Consider the following 23,931-nt stretch of genomic DNA (forward strand, 5'->3'; position numbering starts at 1 on the left):
TGGTGGTAACTGGTGGAATAGACACCAGCTGGAATGCGGTTTTAACCAATCAGGATTAGACCCGTTGTAGGCAATAAACTGCTTATTTGTGGGTGCGAAATTCAAACCCACTATCCTTGCGTTGCAAGTGCCATGCTCTACCAACTGAGTTACAACTGAGCTACAGGGGACCAGCCTCTCTGCAGGTGGGTCTGGGGGCATTGTATATTTTAATAGAATCGGTTGTTTTATTGTGGGGATTTATCAATAATGTGTTAAATGTAAAGAAACGAGACAAATTTAGCCTTAAAATATTGCAAATACTCTTTAATAAAATATTTCTGAAATCTTTTCCCTTTTTAGTTTGTAGCTTTTGTTACAAAACTCAGCACTGTAGCACAGAACAGCAGTGACACAATAACATAGGATAAAACCAAGTACATAAAATAAAGATTTAAATACAGTCAATGATCATAATCAACAAGGATACATTATACATTTATTAGACTCAATATATTAGAATGTCTCCTAAAGCTACATTGTGGGTTTTACGTTTAAGAAGAATTTAAGCTGGACACATACAAAGCTACAAATGCATTCAGAAACACACACACATTTCCCTTGACTTAGAAATGTAAAAAAAGACCCAGGTGCATGGGAAACAATGTAACAACTTAAAAGAAAACCATAACCTGCACAATGGTCTTGCAAGTATCACTTAACAGCATTACCATCTATTGAATTGTACTGTATGTAAGTACATAAGATGACTGAACACGCATCGTAATAATACCTCCAGTTGAACACATTTTCCAATCACCTCGTATCCTGTTACAAAAGCAGTCAGGTAGACTGGCAGAGGGTTCTGACTGGGACAGATGACAACAAGCCAACAACAAATCCCAAATCTATGGTCTCTCTACGAATGGGACCACTCGCTTCCCTGCCACGTACACCTCCACAATATTACGATCATCCCCTGAAGAAGGAATAGAAAGGGGGAAATAAAAAACACCTTACACTTAAAAACCTCATCAAGAGTTTTGGAAATCAAGGACCCAGTTTTTAGACCCGGATGGGGCAATACTTCCATGGCACGTCATAGCCCCAACTACCAAACTCTGAATACATGCAACCTATTGTGTGAGAGAGACAGTAACAGAGATGAAACACTTACCCAAATTCAAGAATTTCTCCAGGAGCACCTGAAATCACATGGAGTCAAGATGAATGTCATGTCCGGTGAGTGAATCAGTCACTTTCTGAGTTGTGGAGTAGAATCCTGTCATTTGGATTTAAGTCTGATACGAGTCACACATTTAATAAGACCTGGTTTGACTTGGTTTAGATACAATGACTCAATATGTCCACACCACTGGAAGCCAAAAGATTGCTCTATGTATTGGTCTCTACCTTAGGCCCTTCCCCGTGATTGATGAGGTCAATGGGTCCTCCTGCCGCATCCGTGTTCACCCGCAGAGCATCAAAGTCTTTCCCCACCTCAAAGTTTCCTGTATTCTCATCCAGGGACAGGGCTACAAACCAAACAATCAAGCCAGAGCTCAGAATATTAATCAATTATTAATAATTGATCAATAATGAAACAAATAAACCATTGGGTGCATTCAAATGTTTGACTGTAGCGCAAAGTGGATGTACCTGCACAGTCATATTTCAGAAATGTCTCCTATGTATTTTATTGCAGTTTAGATGATTGCAAACAATTGTTTGCTTGACGTCCCCTGCAAGACAGTTTGTCGATGTAGCGATGCTCCAGCACAGGCGTTTTGTAAAGTAACTTTTGAGCGCATGCATCTGTATTAATTCATAAATCATGTATCCGATCATTCATGTATTGATTTAATGACGGTGATAACAGCCCTTCCACCTCACCCCCCTCCAGACAAGTCTCCCACCTTGGCTGCCTCCCAGTGTGGCCAGTCTGAAGACCTCCTCGAAGGTGAGCGTGTGGTACTGGGTGTCCTGGATGGTCAAGGCTTTAGAGGTGTCCAGTGTTCTCCGCACAGCATCCAACATAGAAGGAGAGTATCCTCCTGCCACATCTACAAGGCCGGACATAGATACACGCACGGGTGAATACACAGATAAAAGCATGTTTTCTTAAAACTATACTAACGGGAGATTACATGCACCTGTGTGCTAAAATAAACTATCAAATCAGTCAAACGTTAGTGTCAAGCCAGTTTGATAACAGAAATCGTCAACTTTCGTCTAGGTTCTCTAATGCCGAATGTAAAAAAACGAATTGTAAGAATATGAGCGTAAGCCTATATTTCATAAAACGTTTAATCAAAATAATCTGTCACTTGAAAAATAAATCTTGAGGAGCACTTGGACACATCAGATCATATAAACGCAATCACGATTGCCTTGATTTAGTTGCACATTTCTAACATGGAAAGTTCAGGTACAGTTGAAGTCGGAAGTTTACATGCACCTTAGCCAAATACATTTATACTCAGTTTCACAATTCATAACATTTAATCAGAGTAAAAACTCCATCTTAGGTCAGTTAGGGTCACCTCTTTATTTTAAGAATGTGAAATGTCAGAATAATAGTATAGAGAATTATTTATTTCACATTTTATTTCTTTCATCACTTTCCCAGTTGGTCGGAAGTTTACATACACTCAATTAGTATTTGGTAGCATAGCCTTTAAATTGTTTAACTTGGGTCCAACGTATCAGGTAGCCTTCCACAAGCTTCCCACAATAAGTTGGGTGAATTTTGGCCCATTCCTCCTGACAGAGCTGGTGTAACTGAGTCAGGTTTGTAGGCCTCTTTGCTCGCACACGCTTTTTTGGTTCTGCCCACAAATTGTCTATAGGATTGAGGTCAGGGCTTTGTGATGGCTACTCCAATACCTTGACTTTGTTGTCCTTAAGCCATTTTGCTACAACTTTAGAAGTATGCTTGGGGTCATTGTCCATTTGGAAGACCCATTTGCAACCAGGCTTTAACTTCCTAACTGATGTCTTGAGATGTTGCTTCAATATAGCCACAATTTTCCTCCCTCATAAAGCCATCTATTTTGTGAAGTGCACCAGTCCCTCCTGCAGCAAAGCATCCCCACAACATGATGCTGCCACCCCCGTGCCACACCCACAGTTGGGATGGTGTTCTTCGGCATATAAGCCTCCCCCTTTTTCCACCAAACACCATGTCTGTTTCATCAGACCAGAGGACATTTCTCCAAAAACTACGATCTTTGTCCCCATGTGCAGTTGCAAATCGTAGTCTGGCTTTTTTAAGGCAGTTCAGGAGCAGTGGCTTCTTCCTTGCTGAGGGGCCTTTCAGGTTATGTCTATATAGGACTTGTTTTACTGTGGGTATAGATACTTTTGTACCCATTTCCTCCAGCATCTTCACAAGGTCCTTTGCTGTTGTTCTGGGATTAATTTGCACTTTTTGCACCAAAGTACGTTCATCTCTAGGAGACAGAACAGCATTCAGGCGTTTGGAAATTGCTCCCAAGGATGAACCAGACTTGTAGAGGTCTCAAATTGTTTTCTGAGGCCTTGGCTGATTTTAGATTTTCCCATGATGTCAAGCAAATAAGCACTGAGTTTGAAGGTAGGCCTTGAAATACATCCACAGGTACAACTCTAATTGATTCAAATGATGATAATTAGCTTATCAGAAGCTTCTAAAGCCATGACATCATTTTCTGGAATTTTACAAGCTGTTTAAAAGGCACAGTCAACTTTGTGTATGTAAACTTCTGACCCACTGGAATCATGACACAGTGAATTATAAGTGAAACATCTGTCTGTAAACAATTGTTGGAAAAATTACTTGTGTCATGTTCAAAGTAGATGTCCTAACTGACTTGCCAAAACCATAGTTAACAAGAAATGTGGAGCAGTTGAAAAACGAGTTTTAATGACTCCAACCTAAGTGTATGTAAACTTCCGACTTCAACTGTTTATTTCAACATTGTAATAGTTTTTTTGGATACAGTACACAGATTTTTTTTAACTATATAGAACACTGTAGTCTCAGGTAAAAGGAAAATTATCTGTTTTGTCATGGACTCACCTGTACCAAGCCCTAGCTTTACTTTGTGGTTCAGAACCCTGCGGACATCTAGCATACCACTGCACAACCTGGAGAGGAAAATTCAGGGAAATGAGAGAGAGAAAAAAAGAAACAGAATATGGACAGGTGAAAGACAATGGTTGAGGATTTATAAATAAATCAGATTCTTATTTTATATAATTTTACCCTATGCAGTTAAGAACTCAGCAGTGATACTCAATATCATATCAGCACTCAAGATAGCATCAGTTATCCTCAGTGAACAAGTTTCAGATAGATACCAAACATGGATAATATAGGATTATTCAATAGTCAGTCCTCTGGATACTGTAACAGATACATTTTGGCCCCTCAGGGCAAAGGGCTGACTAATCCTTTGCCCAGGAGTACAAGGAAGACCAGGGACAACTTCCCATGCAACTTCAGGTGTCAGAGAGCACCTAAATTAAGGCCGAGCCTAGACTTTAGGTGTGGAAGGAGAAACACTTACGAGATGTTGGAATTGGGACAGTGAGCGATGGACGCCCCTGTCTCCCTGAACAGCTTCAGCTCTCCATCGGTCAGGTGACAACCATGAGCCATCACCGTCTGGGAACCATCATCATCAATATCATCATTATCCTTACTACCGTTACCACATCATTAAAGTGCATTGGAAAGCATTCAGACCCATTCACTTTTTTAAAATGTTGTTACGTTACAGCCTTATTCTAAAATGGATATATTCTTTTTCTCATCAATCTACACACAATACCCCATAATGACAAAGCGAAAAACAAGTGTCTTTTTTCAGTTTTTACAGAAATAACTTATTTCCATAAGAATTCAGACCCTTTGCTATGAGACTCAATTTAGCTCAGGTGAATCCTATTTCCATTGATCATCCATGAGATGTTTCTACAACTTGATTGGAGTCCACCTGCGGTAAATTCAATTGAATGGCACATGATTTGGAAAAGCACACACCTGTCTACATAAGGTCCCACAGTTGACAGTGCATGTCAGAGGGGGAAAAAACAAGCCATAGAGCTCCGAAACAGGATTGTGTCGAGGCACAGATCTGGGTAAGGGTACCAAAACATTTCTGCAGCATTTAAGGTCCCCAAGAACACAGTGGCCTCCATCAGTCATAAATGGAAGTTTGGAACCACCAAAACTCTGCCTAGAGCTGGCTGCCTTGCCAAACTGAGCAATCGGGGGAGAAGGACCTTGGTCAGGGAGGTGATCAAGAATCCGATGGTCACTCTGACAAGAGTTCCAGAGTTCCTTTGTGGCGATGGGAGAACTTTCCAGAAGGACAACCATCTCTCTGCAGCACTCCAACAATTAGGCCTTTATGGTAGAGTGGCCAGACGGAAGCCACTCCTCAGTAAAAGGCACCTAAAGGACTCTTAGACCATGAAAAACAAGATTCATTGGTTGGACAAAACCAAGATTGAACTCGCCTGAATGCCAAGGGCAATGTCCGGAGGAAACCAGGAAATGCTCATCACCTGGCCAATATCATCCCTGCGGTGAAGCAATGTGGCAGCATCATGCTGTTGGGATGTTTTTCAAATAAAATTGTTTTTGTCACATGCGCCAAATACAGATGTAGACCTCAGTGAAATGCTTACTTACAAGCTCTTAACCAACAATGCAGTTAAGAAAATACCACGAAAAAAAGTAAGAATAACAAATAATTAAACGAGCAGCAGTAAATAACAAGTGTGGCTATATACAAGGGGTACTGGTACAGAGTCAATGTGCAGGGCCACCAGTGTCGAGGTAATTTAGTTAATATGTACATGTAGGTGGAGTTAAAGTGACAATGCATAGATAATTACAGAGTAGCATCAGTGTAAAACGGGGGGGGGGGGGGGGGCAATGCAAATAGTCTGGGTAGATATTTGATTCGCTGTTCAGGAATCTTATGGCTTGGGGGTAGAAGCTGTTTAGAAGCCTCTTGGACCTAGACTTGGCGCTCCGGTACCGCTTGCCATGCGGTAGCAGACAGATCAGTCTATGGCTAGGGTGTCTAGAGTCTGACAATGGGCCTTCCTCTGACTCCGCCTGGTATAGAGGTCCTGGATGGAAGTAAGCTTGGCCCCGGTGCTGTACTGGGCCGTACACACTAGCCTCTGTAGTGCCTTGCGGTCGGAGGCCCGAGCAGTTGCCATACCAGGCAGTGATGCAACCTGTAAGGTTGCTCTCGATGGTGCAGCTGTAAAACCTTTTGAGGAAATGAGGACCCATGCCAAATATTTTCAGTCTCCTGAGGGGGAATAGGTTTTGTCGTGCCCTCTGTGGCAGGGACTGGGATACTAGTCAGGATTGAGGGAAAGATGAACAGAGCAAAGTACAGAGAGATCCTTGATGATGTCCTGCCCGCTCTGGAGTAGGTTATCAGACTGGGGCGAAGGTTCACCTTCCAACAGGACAACAACCCTAAGCACACAGCCAAGACAACACAGGAGTGGCTTCGGGACAAGTCTCTGAATGTCCTTGAGTGGCCCAACCAGAGCCCGGACTTTAACATCTCTGGAGAGACCTGAAAATAGCTGTGCAGCGACACTCCCCATCCAACCGGGTTTCTCCACGCATCGCGCAGACAGAAACAAACATCTTTCTGGTAAGAAGAGGGGCGGGGGCGTATGCCTTATGGCTAACGTGACATGGTGTGATGAAAGAAACATACAGGAACTCAAATCCTTCTGTTCGCCTGATTTAGAATTCCTCACAATCAAATGTAGACCGCATTATCTACCAAGAGAATTATCTTTGATTATAATCACAGCCGTATATATCCCCCCCCAAGCAGACACATCGATGGCTCTGAATGAACTTTATTTGACTCTTTGCAAACTGGAAACCATTTATCCGGAGGCTGCATTCATTGAAGCTGGGGATTTTAACAAAGCTAATCTGAAAACAAGACTCCCTAAATTTTATCAGCATATCGATTGCGCAACCAGGGGTGGAAAGACCTTGGATCATTGTTACTCTAACTTCCGCGACGCATATAAGGCCCTGCCCCGCCCCCCTTTCGGAAAAGCTGACCACGACTCCATTTTGTTGATCCCTGCCTACAGACAGAAACTAAAACAAGAGGCTCCCACGCTGAGGTCTGTTCAACGCTGGTCCGACCAAGCTGACTCCACACTCCAAGACTGCTTCCATCACGTGGACTGGGACATGTTTCGTATTGCGTCAGACAACATTGACGAATACGCTGATTCGGTGTGCGAGTTCATTAGAACGTGCGTTGAAGATGTCGTTCCCATAGCAACGATTAAAACATTCCCTAACCAGAAACCGTGGATTGATGGCAGCATTCGCGTGAAACTGAAAGCACGAACCACTGCTTTTAATCAGGGCAAGGTGTCTGGTAACATGACCGAATACAAACAGTGCAGCTATTCCCTCCGCAAGGCTATCAAACAAGCTAAGCGTCAGTACAGAGACAAAGTAGAATCTCAATTCAACGGCTCAGACACAAGAGGCATGTGGCAGGGTCTACAGTCAATCACGGACTACAGGAAGAAATCCAGCCCAGTCACGGACCAGGATGTCCTGCTCCCAGGCAGACTAAATAACTTTTTTGCCCGCTTTGAGGACAATACAGTGCCACTGACACGGCCTGCAACGAAAACATGCGGTCTCTCCTTCACTGCAGCCGAGGTGAGTAAGACATTTAAACGTGTTAACCCTCGCAAGGCTGCAGGCCCAGACGGCATCCCCAGCCGCGCCCTCAGAGCATGCGCAGACCAGCTGGCCGGTGTGTTTACGGACATATTCAATCAATCCCTATACCAGTCTGCTGTTCCCACATGCTTCAAGAGGGCCACCATTGTTCCTGTTCCCAAGAAAGCTAAGGTAACTGAGCTAAACGACTACCGCCCCGTAGCACTCACTTCCGTCATCATGAAGTGCTTTGAGAGACTAGTCAAGGACCATATCACCTCCACCCTAGACCCACTCCAATTTGCTTACCGCCCAAATAGGTCCACAGACGATGCAATCTCAACCACACTGCACACTGCCCTAGCCCATCTGGACAAGAGGAATACCTATGTGAGAATGCTGTTCATCGACTACAGCTCGGCATTCAACACCATAGTACCCTCCAAGCTCGTCATCAAGCTCGAGACCCTGGGTCTCGACCCCGCCCTGTGCAACTGGGTACTGGACTTCCTGACGGGCCGCCCCCAGGTGGTGAGGGTAGGCAACAACATCTCCTCCCCGCTGATCCTCAACACTGGGGCCCCACAAGGGTGCGTTCTGAGCCCTCTCCTGTACTCCCTGTTCACCCACGACTGCGTGGCCACGCACGCCTCCAACTCAATCATCAAGTTTGCGGACGACACAACAGTGGTAGGCTTGATTACCAACAACGACGAGACGGCCTACAGGGAGGAGGTGAGGGCCCTCGGAGTGTGGTGTCAGGAAAATAACCTCACACTCAACGTCAACAAAACTAAGGAGATGATTGTGGACTTCAGGAAACAGCAGAGGGAACACCCCCCTATCCACATCGATGGAACAGTAGTGGAGAGGGTAGCAAGTTTTAAGTTCCTCGGCATACACATCACAGACAAACTGAATTGGTCCACTCACACAGACAGCATTGTGAAGAAGGCGCAGCAGCGCCTCTTCAACCTCAGGAGGCTGAAGAAATTCGGCGTGTCACCAAAAGCACTCACAAACTTCTACAGATGCACAATCGAGAGCATCCTGTCGGGCTGTATCACCGCCTGGTACGGCAACTGCTCCGCCCTCAACCGTAAGGCTCTCCAGAGGGTAGTGAGGTCTGCACAACACATCACCGGGGGCAAACTACCTGCCCTCCAGGACACCTACACCACCCGATGTCACAGGAAGGCCATAAAGATCATCAAGGACATCAACCACCCGAGCCACTGCCTGTTCACCCCGCTATCATCCAGAAGGCGAGGTCAGTACAGGTGCATCAAAGCTGGGACCGAGAGACTGAAAAACAGCTTCTATCTCAAGGCCATCAGACTGTTAAACAGCCACCACTAACATTGAGTGGCTGCTGCCAACACACTGACACTGACTCAACTCCAGCCACTTTAATAATGGGAATTGATGGGAAATGTAAATATATCACTAGCCACTTTAAACAATGCTACCTTATATAATGTTACTTACCCTACATTATTCATCTCATATGCATAAGTATATACTGTACTCTATATCATCGACTGTATTCTTATGTAATACATGTATCACTAGCCACTTTAACTATGCCACATTGTTTACATACTCATCTCATATGTATATACTGTACTCAATACCATCTACTGTATCTTGCCTATGCTGCTCTGTACCATCACTCATTCATATATCCTTATGTACATATTCTTTATCCCCTTACACTGTGTATAAGACAGTAGTTTTGGAATTGTTAGTTAGATTACTTGTTATTACTGCATTGTCGGAACTAGAAGCACAAGCATTTCGCTACACTCGCATTAACATCTGCTAACCATGTGTATGTGACAAACAAAATTTGATTTGATTTGAACCTGGCAGAGCTTGAGAGGATCTGCAGAGAAGAATGGGAGAAGCTCCCCAAATACAGGTGTGCAAAGCTTGTAGCATCGTACCCAAGAAGAGGCGAGGCTGTAATTGCTGCCAACGGTGATTCAACAAAGTACTGAGAAAAGGGTCTGAATACTTATGTACATTTGATCAGTTTTTTAAAATGTTGAATACATTTGCAATAACTTCTAAAAAGCAGTTTGTGCTTTGTCATTATAAGGTATTGATTGTGTGCAGATTGATGAGATTATTTAAAAAAAAATGAAAGGCTGTAACATGGAAAAGGTGAAGGGGTCTGAATACTTTCCGAATGCACTATTCATCATTGTCATCATTTTCACCATCACCAATATCATAATGATCCTTAGAACTGTCGCCCCCATCATTAGCAATATTATGATTTTCATTATCAATAGAATGTCTTTGAGGTGAGGTGGTGTGTGCGCAATAGGCTAACCTTGTCTGTGAGAAGGTTGTGTCTGTGGTAGACATCTGTGTAGGAGTCGTAGTCTGGGAACAGCTCCTTCACCAGATTCACCTCCTCCTTCGTCTCACTGATGTGACTCTGAGGATCACAGAGAAGATCAATTAATTGTTTGAATGTTCAGGTGATTATCAATGTGTATGAAAGCAAGAGAAAGGTAGACAAATAAAGTATCTTCAAAGCAACACTCCATGGGATCCTCGACTCGGTTGCCGTGACAACATGTGAGCAAGGCTCACCTGGATGTGCAGGTCGTTGTTCTGGGCGATCTCTCCCAGGTGGCCCAGCAAAGTGGCGGAGCAGGACGGGGCGAAACGCGGGGTCACCACTGGCCTTACAAGGGGGTACTGCCCCAAACAAGACAGAAATACACCCAGTGAGAAACACCATAAAAAGCTCCTTTTACAGATTCGGATCACAAATGTGCTTGTGCTATTTTGGTTTTGTATTGAGGGAATGGGATACAATGCCTACATGAGTTTTCCACTGACTTGTACATGTTCTCTTAGATTATGTTCTAGCGAGGCAAAGGAGTCTTACCTTCTTCTTCAAGAGCTCACCAATGAACCTAGACCAACAAAACAATATATCAAAGTGTTTTTCCTTCGTCAAAAGAATGTTGTATTACGAGACACCTTGGTGTTTACACACCAAGTAAACACTTGCCAGGAGTTGAGACTGCTGAGGTGTAGTAATTATGAGTTGAGACTGCTGAGGTGTAGTAATTATAAGCCGCGCAAATGTTGCACCGTTGCAAAATAGAAAAATCTTCGACCATGGCAAAAAAATGGTGCAACAGACACCAATTACTCCAAACGGTTGTTGTTTTTACAACAAAAAAATGTTTATATTGTACAAATTCAGGTAGGTCCCTCCCTCCCCGTTTCGTTCGGTTTGCTTCCTAGGGGGAAATCCGACCCGAGTTAAGCGTGCGTATATGGAACCTAATTCCGTTTTTATGAATTTAAGCATGACAAAATTAACCATCTCTTTGTTTGAGGTGGAGATCAAATAAATTGTGTGGCGGAGGTGTGTCCACAGATACACCGTATTCTGACCGTAACTTAATTCCCTCATAAAGACCCTACCTTTACACACTATGAAACAATTAATAAGGTCTAGCTCGTCGCTTGACATGGCAGAACACTGACACACCGCCCCAGACCATGGCAGACCCTCCACCTCCAAATCAATCCCGCTCCAGAGTACAGGCCTCCTTGTAACGCTCATTCCTTCGATGATAAATGCAAATCCGACCATCACCACTGGTGAGACAAAACCGCGACTCGTCAGTGAAGAGCACTTTTTGCCAGTCCTGTCTGGTCCAGCAACGGTGGGTTTGTGCCCATAGGAGATGTTGTTACCGGTGACGTCTGTTGAAGACCTGCCTTACAACAGGCCTACAGGCCCCCAGTCTAGCCTCTCTCAGCCTATTGAGGACAGTCTGAGCACTGATGGAGGGATTGTTCGTTCCTGGTGTAACTCGGGCAGTTGTTGCCATAATAAAATAAAAATCCTGTACCTGTCCCGCAGGTGTGATGTTCGGATATACCGATCCTGTTCAGGTGTTGTTATCCGGTCTGCCACCGCGAGAACAATCAGCTGTCCGTCCTGTCTCCCTGTAGCGCTGTCTTCGGCGTCTCACAGTATGGACATTACAATTTATTGCCCTGGCCACATCTGCAGTCCTCATGCCTCCTTGCAGCATGCTTAAGGCATTCTCACGCAGATGAGCAGGGACCCTGGGCATCTTTCTTTTTGTGTTTTTCAGGGGCAGTAGAAAGGCCTCTTTAGTGTCCTAAGTTTTCATAACTGTGACCTTAATTGCCTACCTTCTGTAAGCTATTAGTGTCTTAACGACCACAGGTGCATGTTCTTTAATTGTTTATGGTTCATTGAACAAGCATGGGAAACAGTGTTTAAACCCTTTACAATATAAAGATCTGTGAAGTTATTTTGATTTTTCCAAATTATCTTTAAAAGACAGGGTTTCTTTTTTTGCTGAGTTTATTACCTACCTGTTAGTTTCCCCTTCGGACTCGTCTAGCGTCTCTTTGTAATGTGGGAAAAAGTTGTTTGTGTCCATACACACCTTACCCACAAGGGCACGCTGTCCAAAATCGTCTGCAATGACAAGAAACATTGGCAAAGGTAACCAAAATCGGTATGACGAGTAGCACTTGTCATGACTGTACCAGACTGGACTCAGAAGTGACCTTTGTGATGTTGTTCATTAAGCATCGTGGAATAACTTACATAATAAACTAAAGCTAACATGCTGACCAGACCACGCGTGCGCATGTTGATTTTGTCCAACCCACACCTTGTGCTATCAGGAGACGTAGGTTAAATATCAAAATTAACTCTGAACCAACAGGTTTGGGTAGGTTACTTTCTAAATGTAATCCGTTACAATTACTAGTTACCTGACAAACATTGAAATCAGTAAAGTAACATTGGAATTATACAAACTCAGTAACGTAATCTGATTACTTTGTTACTTCCCCTTAAGAGGCATTAGAAGAAGCCAAAAATGAATATTACCAATTGGACGACATCTATTGCAGGATAAATCAATGTTAGAGTTTACATAGCTTGCCATAGGCTTCTTCTAACCCATCTTTTTTTTTACTAAAGAAAATAATAAGATTAGGCTATATCTTTACATTAAAAACCAAAGTCGGACAGATTTCCAGTAATAATTAATTTATTACCCCTTGATCTTCAAGAATAGGACTTGGAAATATAGATTAGCCAAATTGTTATTAGCCTACCCTATTGTTTATATGATCTTGTTTTCATGGAGGATTGATTGGTCTCTGTTTCGAGAAATATTGCTCATAGAATGACATGCTTTGAGCACTACTGAAAAGTGCTATTTGCATGTGAAAAATGTATGCCATAGGCTGCATAAGCCTATTGTTTAAATTGTTTCTTGGTGACACTTTGAATACTCTTTAATTTTAGTCTATCAAAAGGGACCGAGTTTGAGGATCTGTCCATTAGACCTATGGACATAGGTTTTTGAATCAGCACGAATTAGATATAGCAATAAAAGCCCCACAGTATGGAGCACAATAGCACGGAGGAGTTGGGAGAACCTCTATCAAACTTTTATTCCTAAGGATGGGATCTGCATTATGCAGCTGTTGCAAGAGAGCATTTTTAACTGGCGGTCCACTGGTCGCAAAAACAATGCTTGATAGGCAGTCTGATTCACATCAATGCGCTATGTAGATATCAATAAGTGATATCTGTATATAGGCTACACCACTGCCGTTGTCCTTACCGCCAAGTGTTTTTCAAGTTGGATAAACTTTGGATACGGACAGCAGTCGCGCCATTGGAACTCTTTTGGTGTGTCATCATAGTCGTCTCCGACTTGTGGTCAGACTTGCTCAGGCTGAACAAACTTCAACTTTTTTCAATGCTGATTTGGATTTTATTGAAATAAAAAACAAAGGTGTCAAAGGATGTTTGCAAACAAATCTGATTTTAAAAGTAATATATATATATATTTAAATATCTGTAATCTGATTACAATATTGTTTGCTGGTAACGTAATGGATTACAGTTACTCCAAGTCTGTGAACCAACTATATTCAATTTGGGGGCAGGTCAAAAAAGCATTAAACGTTTATGGCAATTTAGCTAGCTAGCTCGCTGTTGCTAGCTAATTTGTCCTGAGACAAACATTGGGTTGTTATTTTACCTGAAATGCACAAGGTCCTCTACCCCTGACAATTAATCCACAGATAGAAGGGTAATCTTTGGACGATTTTTAGGAGGAGCGATGCAACCACCAAAGGATAAACATACAGTGCCTTGCGAAAGTATTCGGCCCCCTTGAACTTTGCGACCTTTTGCCACATTTCAGGCTTCAAACATAAAGATATAAAACTGTATTTTTTTGTGAAGAATCAACAACAAGTGGGACACAATCATGAAGTGGAACGACATTTATTGGATATTTCAAACTTTTTTAACAAATCAAAAACTGAAAAATTGGGCGTGCAAAATTATTCAGCCCCTTTACTTTCAGTGCAGCAAACTCTCTCCAGAAGTTCAGTGAGGATCTCTGAATGATCCAATGTTGACCTAAACGACTAATGATGATAAATACAATCCACCTGTGTGTAATCAAGTCTCCGTATAAATGCACCTGCACTGTGATAGTCTCAGAGGTCCGTTAAAAGCGCAGAGAGCATCATGAAGAACAAGGAACACACCAGGCAGGTCCGAGATACTGTTGTGAAGAAGTTTAAAGCCGGATTTGGATACAAAAAGATTTCCCAAGCTTTAAACATCCCAAGGAGCACTGTGCAAGCGATAATATTGAAATGGAAAGAGTATCAGACCACTGCAAATCTACCAAGACCTGGCCGTCCCTCTAAACTTTCAGCTCATACAAGGAGAAGACTGATCAGAGATGCAGCCAAGAGGCCCATGATAACTCTGGATGAACTGCAGAGATCTACAGCTGAGGTGGGAGACTCTGTCCATAGGACAACAATCAGTCGTATATTGCACAAATCTGGCCTTTATGGAAGAGTGGCAAGAAGAAAGCCATTTCTTAAAGATATCCATAAAAAGTGTTGTTTAAAGTTTGCCACAAGCCACCTGGGAGACACACCAAACATGTGGAAGAAGGTGCTCTGGTCAGATGAAACCAAAATGTAACTTTTTGGTAACAATGCAAAACGTTATGTTTGGCGTAAAAGCAACACAGCTGAACACACCATCCCCACTGTCAAACATGGTGGTGGCAGCATCATGGTTTGGGCCTGCTTTTCTTCAGCAGGGACAGGGAAGATGGTTAAAATTGATGGGAAGATGGATGGAGCCAAATACAGGACCATTCTGGAAGAAAACCTGATGGAGTCTGCAAAAGACCTGAGACTGGGACGGAGATTTGTCTTCCAACAAGACAATGATCCAAAACATAAAGCAAAATCAACAATGGAATGGTTCAAAAATAAACATATCCAGGTGTTAGAATGGCCAAGTCAAAGTCCAGACCTGAATCCAATCGAGAATCTGTGGAAAGAACCGAAAACTGCTGTTCACAAATGCTCTCCATCCAACCTCACTGAGCTCGAGCTGTTTTGCAAGGAGGAATGGGAAAAAATTTCAGTCTCTCGATGTGCAAAACTGATAGAGACATACCCCAAGCGACTTACAGCTGTAATCGCAGCAAAAGGTGGCGCTACAAAGTATTAACTTAAGGGGGCTGAATAATTTTGCACGCCCAATTTTTCAGTTTTTGATTTGTTAAAAAAGTTTGAAATATCCAATAAATGTCGTTCCACTTGATTCTTCACAAAAAAATACAGTTTTATATCTTTATGTTTGAAGCCTGAAATGTGGCAAAAGGTCGCAAAGTTCAAGGGGGCCGAATACTTTCGCAAGGCACTGTACCAGGCATACAGTTAGTGGATGAGAAAGTGACAAATTCTACTTACTCTTCCACATACAAAACCCTATGATAATTTATTGTTCTGAGCTGGTGTTCGCAAAAGTACTTTTCTTTACAGCAGGTAACCATAATGACAGCATGCAGCAAATTAACAAAAAGTTCACACTAGATTCCCCTAACTGACAGCTCACACTGACATAAGTAATTGACAATGTTTCATTTCTTAACTACAAAACAAAGCAAGACAGCCGCCTCCAGATGACTTGTATCCTCCTGCAGCGAGTGTTAGAAACCCCACACTTCCATTTTTGATTCTGTCTATCCCCTGCTATCGGTCTACCTACTTTCCTGTCTAAAGAAAACATACGAAAGAGCAGTGGAGTTCAAGTTCCCTTTTAAACAAGAGACTGGGATTGATACTATTTGACATAACTTGCTCAGCGGAGGCGTGTGTGTATTCCAGGTACAGTTGTACACTTTGTGACTAAGGTTAATGTTTAGGCCCAGTTCAATAACCTCCTACACTCTAACTATATACATGCCTGGGTCCTTGTGCAAGTGAGCACAAGTGAGCAGTAGAGAGTGTGTGTGTGTGTGTGTGCACATGTGTGTTTATGTGTTCTCACTTGCGATTTGGCCCAAAAGGAGAGAAGCATCGGTGTGTATGGTGGCAAAGTAGCAGGCCGTAGTCGTACCATTTCTCAGGGTTCTTTTCTGAAATAGACAGGTATTGCATTAGTATTCAGACCGTATTCACACCCCTTTCTCACTGCAATGTCACCTGCCCAAGCCTGTGTGTAACAATGTATCTGGATTTCAGGTGTTCTATGCCACTGTCCCACTCTGTGAGCTTCACTTTTGGTAGCCAAGGAAACAACCTTAAAAGGCATAGGGCCAATTCCAACCTGAGTTAAGCACGAGGAAATGGAACGTAATTCCCTTTTATGCACTTCTCTCTATGCGTATTCTGACCCTAAACTTAAGCATTAGAATATCATGCTATTCACCTGCTATTCGTTTTGGGCGGAGATCGCATAAATTAAGATGTGGCCACCACTTTACACATAAGGAAACCATGAAAAAGGTCTAGCGAAACTACCAGTTGGTTCCAAGTGTAAAAAGCATCAACTTAATTTTTTTTCAGATAGAAACAACACCATTCTCCATGCACTGTAATTCATAACTTGCTAACAGCTAGGTAAATTAGTAATCCGTTTGGATAATTGTAAATAAAAATGACACTTTTTTTGTTGACATTTTTATCTTAAAGGCGCTGGAGACAAATGTGAAACCAGTCATATAGCAGCAAACTTTCCCACATTACATTTTATGTACTGTGCTATTATGCAGAATAAACATTTTACAGCCTTTTAACTTGCAGGGATGGGCACTCTCGAATGTCTTAATTATAGGCTACCCCGACTTTGTTTCCTACCATGTTAAATATAAGCCACCATCAGTATCGACCGTCAGTAGGGCTAATAACCACACACATTCAACTGTGAATTTACTGTTAGTCCCCTTCAGTTGGTATAGGCTATATTTTCATTCCATTTCTTAATTTTCCTTCATTTGCATCCTCTAAACGCCATTACAGCCATGTGTTTTTTTTGTTGCTGAGGATCATTAGTAAAGGTTGATAAAAAAAAAATGAATGACAGGTAGGCTAATATAATCGTTATGGCGCAGAGGGTAAAATAACAGTTTGAACCCGACGGATGTTTGAACCCGACGATGGCGCAGTACTTTTCATTATACAATGGTTAGTGGAGGCAATATAAGAGGGTATAGCCTACTATAGTACACTATTCTCCCTATTTTAATTCTATGTACACTAATCTTCCAATATTGCCATGGGTTAAAAAAAAGGGCAATTTTCAGAATGAATCAAACCACTTAGTGCATAAAGGCTCTTCAAACCAGTTTATGATTCTTAAAAATACTTTCCTAACCCTAAATAATCTACAAAACCAGAGCCTTTTTTTAAATCGGAGATGAATATGCATATATTTAGATGGTTTTCTTTCATTGATTCCTGATATTCTGAACCCGTTCTCTCCATATATTCTAGTGAGTCTGTCGACAAACTTTAAAATAAAAAGGTATTTAAAAGGGATGGTTTAATTAAGAAAAATGTACTGAAAACCCAATTGAATGAAAACTCTGAGAAAATATGTTAGCCATCAAGTGGAAGGGTTTACATATATTCTCCTCGTGCAAGGGAACTACATCTGAAAAGCCTGTTACGCACCTTCATAAAGGTAAGTCTGAATACCAAATACTGAGAAGTGGTTAGGAAAGGCGGAATGTGTAAGAAAGGCGGAATTTCTACGTCGGAATCGAGCCCATAGTGCAGTGATAGTTTACTTTTGAAGTTTTAGCTTATATAACAAACCAGCTTTGAAGCAAAAACTATCGCGTTATTAACCTTTAGCCATTTGTTATTGGTCTTCCTATGCCCCGACTTCCAACACACGTGTGTTCCTCTCCCTGCGCAGCAGTCAATTCCGAAAAGCGAGAGAAATGTTTACTGCTCCTGCATGTCCTTTGTCACTGCCATATTAACCTCTGCCATACAAGGCTTTAAAATTATAAAGTTAGTCTTACAAACATTTAGAATAGGAAATGGGGATAAGAATTGTCTAGGGTCTTCTATGCTAATCTGAAATCTACTAGTGGGTTGTGTTCATTTGGATGTGCAATGGCATACGTTGTAAAACATTTAGTGAGTTTCTTATTAGACAAGTTCAGGTAGTCCCTTCTCTGTTTGTTTTCTTGCATTCTGAATAGGGCACTGATGACTTCTATGGGCTGAGGTGTGTTCGTGTGGCCCAGACAGCTCACCACAATATGGGTGTAGACGTTGCGGGCGAACTCCAGGTCTTTGTAGCAGGCCTCCACTGGGAAGGTGTACATGTTGAGCCACTGTAGCAGGGGCATGTCAAGGGCTGTGCCTGCATAGCTGTACTGAGATGCGTGGATGTGGGTGTCCACCATCCCTGGCATGAAGAACTCACTACAGACATCGATGACAACAAAATGGGCTTTAGGGTAATAACTGGGATGTGTTCTGTCACCAACAGATGTAGTGAAGTATTTGGAATCAGTGTTACTCTCATAGGAAGGACTCTTCACTCACTGCTGTCCAAGCTGTGTAACAGCAAAGGCCTCAAAACCCCACTTCTGTGACAGACGGTCCACTTCCTTCCCACTCCCAATGAAAGCAATCTGTCAGCATAAGAACCAAACAGAGATTAGAGCAACAGAGCCAGCTAGACTCAACAAGGTGTTCAATTCATTTAAATATAATTTATCCATATACTGTTAAGTAAACTATTGTAACACAGAGGCAATTAAGAAATGCATTAGATTACACATCAAATCCCTTCATGGGGGGGTTACAAAGTCTGACTACATGTCACACAGGTCCTTTGGAGCCTATACATCTCCCGCTCATGGGTAACCCTAGTTATACTCGAGTTAAACATCGCACAATTATAATAGATAAAAAGAAGACAAACCAGTTTAATTGTAAGAAAATTTTATTTGTGTAGATCACACAATGCTAAATACAATTTTGGTTTGGGGGAATGTGTGTTTGACAAAGTTTGTCAGTCTTTTGAAAATATTTCCAGAGCCTATGCATGTTTGTAAAATGTACAGACTCGGACAACAAATACATAATGGATACAAGACTAGAAAAACATGTAAGTGTATTATGTAAATTAGGCTAATCAAGTTTAAAATTCAAGTTATTTTTGCCTACATACCTTTGCCTGCCCATTTCTAAATTAATTGAAAATGTATGCTGCACGTAAGAGATATTAAAATACAGTTTCACAATTTCCTTCTGTGACAGACCTTTCCCTCGGTGTCGACTCCCAGTAGCCCATCCTCCAGAATTTCCACGGCTGTGTGATAGGTGGCGTGCACAAATGTTCCCCTGTAGACGTGCGCAATTCCCGCAGCGGATTCGTTGGAGCTCATCTTTGTTAAATGGCAAAAAGCAGGTTCGGGCAGTTTGATAATAAAATTAATCGCGTCTAAGCTTTATACTCGCCGATGATAGTGGGCAGTCTTCTGCGCACCAAGGAGGGACTCCACCTGTAGGCACAGTGGGACTAGCCAATAAGCGTGCGCCCGCATGGACAGTCATAGCGTTTTTTTCTCTCCACATATTGAGGGACATGATTAAGTGCACCGGGCTATGGCCCGTGACAAACGGATAAAAGCGGTGAGGGAGGAGCCTCAAATCGAACAGTATAGGCTAATCTGCTCCACTCGGTAATATTGTCAACAAGGCAGCATGATGCAGCTTTCATAAACGTACATATATTTTCCATAAAATATAATAGCATTTTCAAACTAGTTTTCATTGGGAAGGCAGTTTAAGTGGTTATCCTAAGCAATCTATTTTGCGTGTGAACACAAAATCCTACACACAGAACTTTTGTTTTGAGCCGATTTCGCAGTCCAAAACGGGACACCTGGCTCACACCCGGGAGGCAAGGCGGTTCCAAAACGAATGCAATCAACGCTAACGCGAATCACCCGGGGCAGAATCCCCTCGTTCGTTTGTTGACAGATCGCCAAGATGTAGTCTGCTTACAATAAACAAATCCCTGTACAATGAGGCTATTAAGACATTACACTCCCAAATCAACATCTAACCTACAACTATTTAGCATACATCGCAAGAAGTTGTTCAAATTATGTTGATTGTAAAATAATGAAACTTATGTCATTCATTTTGTTATTATTAGCTTATAGCAGGCTTATCAAAATAGGTTATTATGCATGAGCAATGATGCATTAATCATTTTCGTATCATAGTGTCGCTCTCCAGTCTCCGTAAGCAATTTTTTGGAATTGCCTAGACGTGTTCTCCACGTGGTGCGTAGACATGGTAACAGGTGAGAGGAGAGTGAGGTATAGCCTATATACTATAGACTTACCTCGATCACTCCTAGGGACTCGATTTTTTTTAAACAAAATTGTAAAATGGGAGGGGAGGTAAAGAAATATCTTGAATAATATTCACCACCTTTGTTGCAGAAGCCTAAATTAGTTCATTAGTCAAGTTAGATTTTTAAAATAGGCTTATACCCCCATAATCAACCACAAAGACCAAGGAGCTTTTCCAATGACTTAGGAAGGGAACCGAATGATGTGTTAAAGACATCGAATACCCAGTTAAATGGTCAAACTAATAATTAAATGGCAACTACATAGTTTGAAAAACATCCCAATGGTAGCCACTTGGTTTCAAAAGGATATCACTTATAACTGCCTTGTGAATTTAGTTCATATGACTAAACCCGTCATAACTATACATTTTAGGTTACTTAAACATGTTTGTAAAACAAATTATATTGCTTCAAAATATGGTTGAAACTATCAAGAGATTGGTATCCTACCAATGACTAATAGTACTTGATATGGCCCAATGGGTCATGTAAATTAGCCAATATCTTCAAATGAAATGACAAAAAAGACAGATATTAAGCAACTTATGTCATAATCCAGACCATTTCAAACAGTTGCTGGTTCAGCACTAAAAGCCCACTGCTTCAACACTGAATCTCCCTGGGCATTCCAATGTGAGAGTTTGGTCCAAAGTTTGTTTTGGATCTTCCAGAAATTAAATTCATAGAAAGGTTCATTGGGGAGGGGTGTTTGGCATACATTTAAAATCTGCATTCAAAACAATTATTGAGAAAACAATATAGAAGTAGTAGAGAGCACTCAACAAATGTGAGACACTTAGTCAGCCTGCTAGGGGGGGCCTTGCTGAAATAAATAATTTGCACAAACCTACAAATTACTATATGGGTTCACTAATACGGGACTATTAAAAGGCTCAGTGCACTACTTCCAGAGGCTGTGCTTGGAGTTTAAAATGTCTAATGAACAAAATCAAAAAAGGGGCACTGTTAAGTTCCACAATAACAAAAAAAATGTTACTCCAGTGAAAAAGGGATCTAACAAATGAGCCACTGACAACCAAAACAAAGCTGGTGTGGTTTTAAAACGGCTTGTGAAAGGCATCCATGGGGGTTCCTTACTCACTGGGTGCTGGCCAAGCAAACTCAAGTAGGGTCTTAAACCCTCGCCATGGACTCCCACTAGATCTGCATGATAGACAAAATAAAAAACAAAAACATTTAGGGAATAAAAACAAAACGTGGAGCGAGCCAAACAGGGGAAACAAAACAAAAACATTTAGGGAATAAAAACAAAAACGTGGAGCGAGCCAAACAGGGGAAACAAAACAAAAAAGGCTTTAACTTAAATAGCTATGTAGCTCTTTAAACATCTCTTATGCCAACTGAAGCATGGGCTGTACAGCTCTTGAATATCACCTGTGCCAACCAAACTCGAAATCGAAAACCAAAGCCTGTAACGGTGCCTTTTAGAAACATTGGTTATATTTTTTATCATTCATAAATGTAAATAAAATAGTATTCTTAAATTTAAACACTATTCATATTTCAAAGCACATGCACACTAAGGTTTCAATTGATAGCAAGACAGCCTTTCTAGCATTAACAGACTAGTCACTGTAGTGTTTTAAAGCAGACTGTGCTCAAGGAAGGACTGCATTTGCATATTAGACTATGCTTTCAAGGTAAGGAAACAGTTTTGTTATTTGGGTCTGTCCCCTTAAGTTAGAGCATGTCACTGGACTTTTGATCATGCGTTTTCGATTACGTAAGTTTGAAAAAGCAGAACAAACCCATGTGAGCATTACTAAAGGCACTAAATAAAACCCACTCTGAGATCATCAATGAATTCTGGTAATAGCACGGTAACAAGTTAGTATGACTCAATGTCCCCATAGACTTATCCTGAAAGTGAGAGAACTGAGAGACGATGTCCCACCATGGCCAACAGAGGGAAGCAAAGAGCTTAAATAACAATATATAATAACCTCCCTTACCCTCAGAACTGCCTCAATTCGTCAGGACAAGGTGTTGAAAGCGTTCCATTGGGATGCTGGCCCATGTTGACTCCGATGCTTCCCAAAGTGGTGTAAAGTTAACTGGATGTCCTTGGGGTGGTGGATCATTCTTGATGCACACAGAAAACTGTTGAGCATGAAAAACACAGCAGTGTTGCAGTGCTTAACACAAACAGATGCGCCTGGCACCTACTGCCATACCCAGTCCAAAAGCACTTAAATCTTTTGTCTTGCTCATTCACCCCTTGATCGGCACACATACACAATCCGTCTCAAGGCTTAAAAAGGGCACAACAAAATATCTACAGCATTGAAGGTCCCCAAGAACACAGTGGCTTCCATCATTCTTAAATGGAAGAATTTTGGAACCACCAAAACTCTTCCTAGAACTGGATGCCTGGCCAAATTGAGCCATCGGGGGAGAAGGGCCTTGGTCAGGGAGGTGACCAAGAACCCGATGGTTACTCTGACAGAGCTTCAGAGTTAGTTTGTGGAGATGGGAGAACCTTCTCTGCAGCACTCCACCAATCAGGCCTTTATGGTAGTGTGGCCAGACGGAAGCCACTCCCCAGTAAAAAGTACATGCCAGCCCGCTTGGAGTTTGCCCAAAGGCACCTAGAGGACTCTCAGACCATGACAAACAAGATTCTTTGGTCTGATGAAGCCAAGATTGAACTCTGGCCTGAATGCCAAGCATCCCTATGGTGAAGCATGGTGGTGGCAGCATTATGCTGTGGGAATTTTTTTCAGCAGCAGGGACTGGGAGACTAGTCAGGATCGAGGGAAAGATGAACAGAGAAAAGTACAGAGAGATCCTTGATGAAAACCTGCTCCAGAGTGCTCAGGACCTGACTGGGGCGAAGGTTCAGCTTCCAACAGGACAACAACCCTAAGCACACAGCCAAGACAATGTAGGAATGGCTTCAGGACAAGTCTCAATGTCCTTGAGTGGCCCTGCCAAAGCCCGGACTTCAACCCAATTAAACATCTCTGAAGGACCTGAAAATAGCTGTGCATCGACGCTCTCCATCCAACTTGGCAGAGCTTGAGATGATCTGCAGAGAAGAATGGGAGAAACTTCCCACATACAGGTCTGCCAAGCTTGTAACACCATACTCAAGAAGACTCGAGGCTGTAATCACTGCCAAAGGTGCATCGACAAAAGTATTGAGTAAAGGGTATGAATACTTCTGTAAATGTGAAATTTCCGTTTTAGTTTCATTTCTAAAAACCTGTTTTAGCGTTGTCATTATGGGGTAGTGCGTGTAGATTTAAGGGGGAGGAAAACAATTGAATCCATTTTAGAATAAGGCCGTAACGTAACAAGTGGAAAGAGTCAAGGTCTGAATACTTACCGAACGCACTCGTTATCTTTTTTCAATGGGAAATGCTGCAGGGTCACCATAATGCTTGTCAATTGTACTTTAAAACACGACAGGATAACGCTTCCTTAAACCTATCAAAACATGACAATTGATATCACATAG

The 23,931-nt window shown here is 42.1% G+C and overlaps 1 protein-coding gene across 3 annotated transcripts; it reads right to left on the bottom strand.

The window, feature by feature from the left end:
• Positions 1–291: 291 nt before the first annotated feature.
• Positions 292–23,930, bottom strand: LOC110525408 (guanine deaminase). 3 transcript variants are annotated; one of them, XM_036979548.2, is made up of 15 exons: positions 23,800–23,930; positions 22,424–22,571; positions 18,623–18,711; positions 18,328–18,499; positions 16,110–16,197; positions 12,086–12,191; positions 10,608–10,635; positions 10,307–10,414; positions 10,041–10,148; positions 4,530–4,627; positions 4,040–4,107; positions 1,896–2,042; positions 1,393–1,514; positions 1,157–1,184; positions 292–958 (listed from the first exon to the last, which is right to left on the bottom strand). In XM_036979548.2, exons 4-15 carry the CDS (start codon positions 18,487–18,489, stop codon positions 888–890), a joined length of 1,134 nt encoding a protein of 377 aa, XP_036835443.1. In that variant the 5' UTR covers positions 18,490–18,499; positions 18,623–18,711; positions 22,424–22,571; positions 23,800–23,930; the 3' UTR covers positions 292–887. The 3 variants fall into 3 exon arrangements, with proteins under 3 accessions (XP_036835443.1, XP_090093287.1, XP_036835442.1); XM_090237161.1 differs by having other exon boundaries at positions 22,424–23,814; XM_036979547.2 differs by lacking the exons at positions 22,424–22,571; positions 23,800–23,930 and adding an exon at positions 19,345–19,682.
• Position 23,931: the final 1 nt, after the last annotated feature.

Source organism: Oncorhynchus mykiss, chromosome 6 (assembly GCF_057628025.1).
Source record: "Oncorhynchus mykiss isolate SJ-2025 chromosome 6, ASM5762802v1, whole genome shotgun sequence".
Classification (NCBI taxonomy): domain Eukaryota; kingdom Metazoa; phylum Chordata; class Actinopteri; order Salmoniformes; family Salmonidae; genus Oncorhynchus; species Oncorhynchus mykiss.

Coding starts and splice junctions, on each gene's coding strand:
- LOC110525408 (XM_036979547.2), bottom strand. CDS start 19,470: ATGAGCTCCAACGAATCCGCTGCGGGAATTGCGCACGTCTACAGGGGA. Junction 16,198..18,327: donor ACGTCTACACCCATATTGTG/GTGAGCTGTCTG, acceptor TGTCTATTTCAG/AAAAGAACCCTGAGAAATGG. Junction 12,192..16,109: donor CCTTTTGGGCCAAATCGCAA/GTGAGAACACAT, acceptor TTGTCATTGCAG/ACGATTTTGGACAGCGTGCC.